General features: G+C 40.2%; 1 protein-coding gene across 1 annotated transcript; it reads right to left on the bottom strand.

Moving 5' to 3' along the window:
• Positions 1–7,395: 7,395 nt before the first annotated feature.
• LOC136747084 (olfactory receptor 52E4-like) lies at positions 7,396–8,355 on the bottom strand. Its single transcript, XM_066700040.1, has one exon. It carries the CDS (start codon positions 8,353–8,355, stop codon positions 7,396–7,398), a length of 960 nt encoding a protein of 319 aa, XP_066556137.1.
• Between the last annotated feature and the right edge of the window lie 224 nt (positions 8,356–8,579).

The following is an 8,579-nucleotide window of genomic DNA, read 5'->3' as shown; positions in this document are numbered from 1 at the left end:
TTGAGAGTGGTATCTACACATGAAAGTTTGACAACTGACCAATTGTCACAGTATACCTTATCTATGATAAACCCACATAAAGGCAGCCTTATAGTTAAATAAAGGTGTATAGTAAAAATACAAACAGGATACATGTACACAAACCCCAAAAGCTGAGTCACTTTCAATGGCGTCATAAGACTGTTGTACCTCAATGGATGACAGATGGACAGATATCGATCATACGCCATCAGGGCCAATATTGAAAATTCAAAGGATCCATATGTGTGCAGAGAAAATATCTGAACATAACAACTGATCTTAGATATATTTGGTTGTTCTGATAGCAGGTTTCCTATGAATTGAGGATAAAAGGCACAGCTACCATACAGTCCATTCAGAGCAAGGTTACAGATAAATATGTACATGGGTTCATGGAGTTTTCTGTGACATGTTATGACTGTTATGACAACTGTATTTGCAAATATTATCAATAGGTAACCGACTAGGGTGACTGCAAAATACAAATATCGAATGTTTCCACTGACACCATATGCAGTTAGAAAGAACTGTGTCACAGTGGTTGTGTTTTGCATTGTAATTGTTCTCCAATGTTCAAAATGGCACCTGGAAAAAACATAAATGTAAATGCATCAAATCAAATAATTTCTATGTAAGTGTATTTTGTGATTTTCTTCTAATACGTCAAGACCAAGAGACTTACTTCCAAACAGTTTGTCGACACATTTATATTATTCCAATCCACTCAAACTTCACATTACTAGAACCTTTGGTTTATTAATTTGAATTAGACTTTCTGATATGAATAGTTGCTATACTGATACAGTAAAATAAGCATAGAACATATTTTAAAATGTTCCTAGTGTAGTACTCAATGTTCATGTATTATTGTATTAATGTATTATTATAATTATAATTATTATTCCTTTTATTGTTATTATTTTTATACAAAAATAGAACCTAGCTTTACTCTATAGTATGTACAGTACAGAGAGCAGGTGTCACAATCCGTAACATTTACAATTTAAAATATTAAATTAATATACAATTATGTTTATACTTCTGTTCCTTGTATGTACAATATATAATTATAATACAGAATCATTACTTTGATTTCTCATAGAGGGTAGATGTTCATAAATGTTAAAATATATAATTACATTTTCATATCCTTTTTATATTTATTACACACTATACTTATATTACATCTGTGTAGTAAAACAGTGCAGTATTTTGACTGATATAACATCTATTGCAGAATAAGCTTATGAATAGGCAAGTTACTGCCTCACTCACATACCTTACAGATTGCTCTCATGAGCGGTGTCTCAGGACAGAGCAGCTATAATGAAAACTGGTACCTTCTTGCCTGCATTTATACTGAAGTCTCCTATTTGGAGACTATTGCATCATATTCTATTCTAGGGATTTCCTAGAGGAATCATTTTAATTGTTGTTTACATTGAGACACAAACCTAATCACATCATCAACAAATGATAAATAAATAATTATATTATTTTGACATAAACTAAATATTCTGAATATCTGTAACAAATTTATTGGGCGATTAATACATTCTAAACACAATATGAAATACTTCAAAACACTGCCCTGGTCTACATAGTGGGTCAATGGCAGTGATCTTAAAGTAGCGTACTAACTGCAAATTACACCATGATTACTTCAGATGGGAGTAAGGTTATGCAGAAGTTATGAATTGTCTGAAAGCCCCAGAAACAGTTTATGACTGAGCCCCTGTGCTTTTTATATGCTGTGCATGGTAATGCCATCACTGCATCCACATAATTTCCATGTCTGTTAATAATCTTGCTTTCTCTGTGAAATTAATACAAATAATGAGTGCAATCAGCAACCCCAACAATGTGTCATTACCTGCCTTTAAATAGTGCTGTTCCTCTCCATTTGGCTGGGCAGTATAGCATTCATGCAGTGCAACATAAGTAGTTAAACTTCATGAACAAGTCATGCTCTCATGTACATTTATTACAACTTGCCAAAAATATGCAATGGCAACAACAAAAAACATCAACATTTTGTACACCTTTACTTCAGTATCAATGGAATACAAATATACAATATAAAACATAAGATAAACTAAAAATTTAGTAATTTTTAGTAATTGGAAACTATAAACTTTAATGTATCACTTTAAAATGCAATTAATGTGTATACATTTTAATTAATCAGCTTCAGTATTAAGGTATTTTAAACACTGTTGTCATTCCACCACAGAAGACATTTCAGATTAAAAGGTTTTCCATTCATTTCTTGTTGGTGATATATGATACATGATATATTCTTAAAAAAAAAAAAATTACAGTATATGACAAATGTTGAGGTGTCCTGTTGCCGGTGGAGACACGCTTATAGCGGCAAGTCCCGCTAAGCGCTCCACTGTCACGAGAGCTCCTCGGCTGCTGGTGTGCCTTCGGTGCCCGCGCTGACTGGAGCACTCGCTGCACGCGCACGTTGCAGTGCACGAGCATGGTACTGATGGTATGGAGAGACCCCGTTCCTCCTCCTCCCGTCCCCGCTGCTGTGCCACGTGTGGCCACCGCACGCTACCGGCTTGGAATGGTGACGTGATCTGCCCCTTCTGTCTGGGACTGGACTAGGGGAGCGGAGCCACTGTGGGCCTCCCCCAGTTCGGGCGTGCGCACAGTCATGTCCTGGAAGCCAGCGTCGCCATCGTCAGGCTCTCCTCCTCTCCAAGCGAGGGTGGGGCTTCAGTGGATTCTGCTTTCCAAATAGCCCTTAGCCCCTCTGTCTCCTCTGTCAGGCCAGTGACTGCTGGGGCCTCTGTCCCACCGCTGGCTGTGACAATTAGGGGACAGAGAGGGAGGCCCGAGGAGAGGCGTTTGTGTCTTTGCCCCACTCTCTACGACGCCAAGGGACCTGACCTGTCCTAACAGGCAGTGCAGGGTGACAGAGGCGATGCTCCGCCGAGCATATGAGGCTGGAGCCAATGCGGCCCGCCTCTGCAATACGGAGTCCCTGCTGGCCCTCTACTTCGCCCAGCTGGTAGAGGCCCCCGATGTGAGGCCCTTGGGGGCCCCACAGCCTACTGGGGAGTTGGCTGCGGCGGCAGATGTCCTAGTGACAGTCATGTGCCATGTGGCACGTATGAATGGCCGTTCCCTGGCAGCCATTGTCAACTCCGCCTATCCAAGGCGAGGCGAGTCCCAGACACAGACAGGACCCGGCTGATGGATGCCCCCATCTCACCCAGGTTCACGTTTGGATCGTCCGTGGAGGGCATGCTAGCACGCTCCCTTCAGGAGAGAGAGCAGTCATTACAGCTAGCCCGAGTGTACCCCCAAGCAGCACCTCTGGGCCAGGCCCGCAGACAAACTGCAGGGCTAGTAAGCCAGCCCTCAAGCAGCAGCAGCCCCACCCTCCTGCTGACCTGTGCCAGCGACTCACCAACAGGCTGGCACCTACCCAGGCCCGCCGCGTTAGAGTTAGGCCTAATGCCAGGAGCCGCAGCAAGAGGACGGGCAGTGGACCCCCGCCTCCTCAACCTCCCGCGCAGCGGCCCTGAAGCGTTCCAGCAGCCTCTGGCCCACCCATACACCTCCCAGCAACTCTCCAATTGGCACCTCTGCACCAAGGACTCCTCGGTGCTCCAAATTATAACAGTTGGGTTCCAGACCCATCCACCCCCCTTCAGAAGCGTGGTGTGGACACGAGTGAGGGACCTGTTGCATTGTGTGGTGCTTCGAAAATCGCCGCTCTCTTGGAGAAACGCGCAATCCGCGAAGTGTCCCCTCTGGGGCAGCACGAGGGATTCTCTTCCCCATACTTCTTTCCTTCCTTCCTGAATTGCCGCCTCAAGGTGTTGCGTTTCAAGATGCTCACCCTGCGTGCCATGTCTCAGGCTATAAAACCTGGAGACTGGTTCACCTTGGTGGATTTGAAAGATGCCTACTTTCACATCCCCATTGCGCAGGCGCACAGGAAGTTTCTCTGCTTCGCCTTTGAAGGCCAAGCATATGAGTTCGCTGTTCTCCCATTCGGCCTGTCTCTAGCCTGTCTCTCTTTCTCCAAGTGCATGGATGCAATGCTGGCCCCCTTGCATTGAAAAAGTTTTCAATGCTTTCCAGCAATGCGCGCTGAAAACCCCTCCCCCTTGGGCAGTGCTTCCTTTTTCAGATGACCACGGTTGCATATGCAAACTATCGATATTTGGTTCATGAAGAGTGTAGATCAGAATACTTTCCTCATCCTGCCTGATAAATAATATAATTATTTCTCAATACTCAATATAAGTATCATTAACATTAAGTGTTTGACAAGATATCAAGATAATCAAGATATATGACATACAAATCTGCATTTTAGGGTTGATTTGTTCATGATATTTGGCCACTAGATAGCACTGTATGGAACTGTAAAACAATATAAAAACTGACCTGAAGAACTGACAAGGTAACAATAAAGCTATTAAAAGCTTAATAGTTTAAAAGTATATAAAACTCTCACTGAACAATGCAATTAAATTAACATTGAAATGGCCCTAAAATCAGGCAGGTGCAAAGTGCAAACAAACAATAATAACCTACAGTAACAAGTAGGTGATGGTGGTTGAGCTGAGGATGCTCCACCAAAATACTTTAAAATAGTGCTCTTGAGGAGGTTATGGCATGTTGTGATTAGATATGTTTTTGACCTATGATTTATTATACAAAATTGCTTACATAGAAGGCCAATCTGTAGTTCTCACATTACAATAATAATCTACCTGTCTGTTAGTCTAAATTAATAAGACATACATTTAGTGGTTTACACATTTTCACCCCCCAGCAGCACCCCATCATGGGTACTCAGTAAATTACTTAGTCCTGACATAAGTATTACACACTTTGCAGGTTTAAATAACTCTACATAGACCAAGCTATGATTGCCAAATCCCATTTGCTGAATTTAACTTACTAGCTAATTAGCTAAGTTGACCATTGATGCTGCAAAACTAAGTAGCAGTGTTATAGCATAGATTTGTACTCATGCAAACAAAAACAAAAAGTCAAACAAATCTCTTGCAAATCCTATTCAAGGTAAAACTTGCTATAGATGCAAATACACAGCAACCATGTTATAATAAAATGGTATTTGGTGGCAGGTAAGGTGATTTTGGACTGTCCAGTTAAAGTAAGGAGAAAAACAAACATACAGCCAGCCAGCTATCTGGTTTAGCTACATATTTAATGTCATCATCATTAAAACAGTTACTTTAGCCAACTGCAAGCAAGCTACTGAGTTACTGTACAGCAATACAAACAAAGAATAACCAAATAAAATCACAGTACCTTTCTCTTTCTCTATTATTATAAACACATTTTAAGCTTTTTTGCATGGTATGTTCTTGGTCTGTTTTCCGACATTATAATTTGGTTGCGTCGCAACACTTAGAGATGTATATTTTTTCTTTTCTGCCACACTCAAGCCTTTAGGACACAGTTCCTATGCAGCCGCAGATTGATGGCTGGTTTCTAGCACATACGTTATGATGTTTGATTCCATGATGCCCCTGGGCAATACTCGTTCATAAAATAAATCTGTAAATTATTTGAAAATGGATCACTGTAATTCTGTGACTCAATTATAGAAAATCATTGAAATTATATTCAATGTATTTATTATTATTTTTTTCTAGGGGGATGAACTGATATTAAATACACAAAGAATAAGTGTTTCATACATTATCTTACAGTTGTGCCATTAGGTAAGTCCTGCTGATATGACGATACTAAATATAATTCCAAGAAATGACAAAGAATGTTTTTAGATTTGCATTACATTTTATTGTAAGAGATGTTTGGAAAACAAATCTGCAATAAGTAAGTAAGTCAGTCAGTAAATTAATATATACATAAGGTAAAAGTAACAGTAACCAGTAACAATGACTGAGGATCTTAGAAACATATGTGTACATGTGTAATTTTGTCACATTTAAGGTGAAGATGCTGAAACACAATGTATTCTATATTGGAGCAAATTTCTTGTAACACTATACACTCACCTAAAGGATTATTAGGAACACCTGTTCAATTTCTCATTAATGCAATTATCTAACCAACCAATCACATGGCAGTTGCTTCATTGCATTTAGGGGTGTGGTCCTGGTCAAGACAATCTCCTGAACTCCAAACTGAATGTCTGAATGGGAAAGAAAGGTGATTTAAGCAATTTTGAGCGTGGCATGGTTGTTGGTGCCAGACGGGCCGGTCTGAGTATTTCACAATCTGCTCAGTTACTGGGATTTTCACGCACAACCATTTCTAGGGTTTACAAAGAATGGTGTGAAAAGGGAAAAACATCCAGTATGCGGCAGTCCTGTGGGCGAAAATGCCTTGTTGATGCTAGAGGTCAGAGGAGAATGGGCCGACTGATTCAAGCTGATAGAAGAGCAACTTTGACTGAAATAACCACTCATTACAACCGAGGTATGCAGCAAAGCATTTGTGAAGCCACAACACGTACAACCTTGAGGCGGATGGGCTACAACAGCAGAAGACCCCACCGGGTACCACTCATCTCCACTACAAATAGGAAAAAGAGGCTACAATTTGCACAAGCTCACCAAAATTGGACAGTTGAAGACTGGAAAAATGTTGCCTGGTCTGATGAGTCTCGATTTCTGTTGAGACATTCAGATGGTAGAGTCAGAATTTGGCGTAAACAGAATGAGAACATGGATCCATCATGCCTTGTTACCACTGTGCAGGCTGGTGGTGGTGGTGTAATGGTGTGGGGGATGTTTTCTTGGCACACTTTAGGCCCCTTAGTGCCAGTTGGGCATCGTTTAAATGCCACGGCCTACCTGAGCATTGTTTCTGACCATGTCCATCCCTTTATGACCACCATGTACCCATCCTCTGATGGCTACTTCCAGCAGGATAATGCACCATGTCACAAAGGTCGAATAATTTCAAATTGGTTTCTTGAACATGACAATGAGTTCACTGTACTAAACTGGCCCCCACAGTCACCAGATCTCAACCCAATAGAGCATCTTTGGGATGTGGTGGAACGGGAGATTCGTGCCCTGGATGTGCATCTCACAAATCTCCATCAACTGCAAGATGCTATCCTATCAATATGGGCCAACATTTCTAAAGAATGCTTTCAGCACCTTGTTGAATCAATGCCACGTAGAATTAAGGCAGTTCTGAAGGCGAAAGGGGGTCAAACACAGTATTAGTATGGTGTTCCTAATAATCCTTTAGGTGAGTGTATATTATGGGTTGTTATCGTGATTGCCATTATCAGGGCTGCAGCTTGTTAATGACTACTGGACATGCATATTTTTTCTTTGTAACTGTGGCAAAAGAATAATAATATTAAATGTTAGAGTATGTTGTGGAAGGTGCAGATTACTTGAAAGTATTTTCAAAATGTCGAACATCCCTTATTCTGTGGTATACCATTTTTTTAATCCTCATCCTAATGGTTTTACTCCTAACCCCATAGATAATGGGGTTTAAAAGCGGTGGACACGTCAAAAAATATACAGAGAGTATAATCTGAATAGAACTGGGAATGTGACTCAAATTGAACCTGCTCTGAATCACTTCAAAAAAACAGCCAAGGGAAAAGTTCACCAGTGTTATTAAATGCGAACAACAAGTATTCAGAGCTTTTGCAGTAGCCTCTTTGGAAGATTTAAAACAAATCCTTAGGATTCTTGAGTAGGAATAAAAAATCAGGACCACCAGCGGAAAAATATAAATAATCACAGACACGCCCCCAATAATATTAAAGGTGGTTATATCTCTACATGCTAAACTGAGTATTGCATAATTTGTACAATAAACCTTTTCAATGATTTTTCCGCAAATCTGCTGTTGTGTTGTCATCACCATGATGGCAGTGAAGCAACAGAAAGGCACCACCCAAGTTAAAACAATCAGCTTATTCACTCTTGAAGGAGACATAATTTTATGGTACTGTAGGGGATAACAAATCGATACATATCTATCATATCCCATCACTGCTAAATTTGTAAATTCACTGAAGACATAGGTGTGCAAACAGAAGGTCTGCAATAAACAGTGCGTCCAAGAAATCTCATGAATGTCAGATAACAGATTCTGTAAGACAGAGGGGAACAAACCACTGCTTCCATACAAGGCATTAATTGCTAAACTGCACAGGAAATAATACATGGGCTCATGAAGACTCCTCTCCATATAGATAACGACTATGAGAAATACATTAGCTATAATTATCACAAGATATGATAGAAGTACGATCATAAAATATAAATACCTAACCCCTCCTATTTCACCATATGCAGCCATTGTAAAAGAAGCAATCTGTGATGAGTTCTCCATGGTATTCTCTCTTATAACACTGCAAAGATACAAAGAAAGTGGAACATTGAGGTGTCTCTTCCAAACACATTACAGTACAAATATTGTCTTTGAAATGCTTTGTTCTGTGTGTCTAAGCATCACATTAACCACACAATAACATGTCAATTCTAAAATGTTTAAATAATTTGTCTGCATTGCTTTGATGATTACTAGTTGTTTAATACATTTAATTTACGTTTAAA

Source organism: Amia ocellicauda, chromosome 3 (assembly GCF_036373705.1).
Source record: "Amia ocellicauda isolate fAmiCal2 chromosome 3, fAmiCal2.hap1, whole genome shotgun sequence".
NCBI lineage: Eukaryota > Metazoa > Chordata > Actinopteri > Amiiformes > Amiidae > Amia > Amia ocellicauda.
Note: the sequence above shows the minus strand (reverse complement) of the source record. Positions and strands in the feature narration are given on the sequence as shown.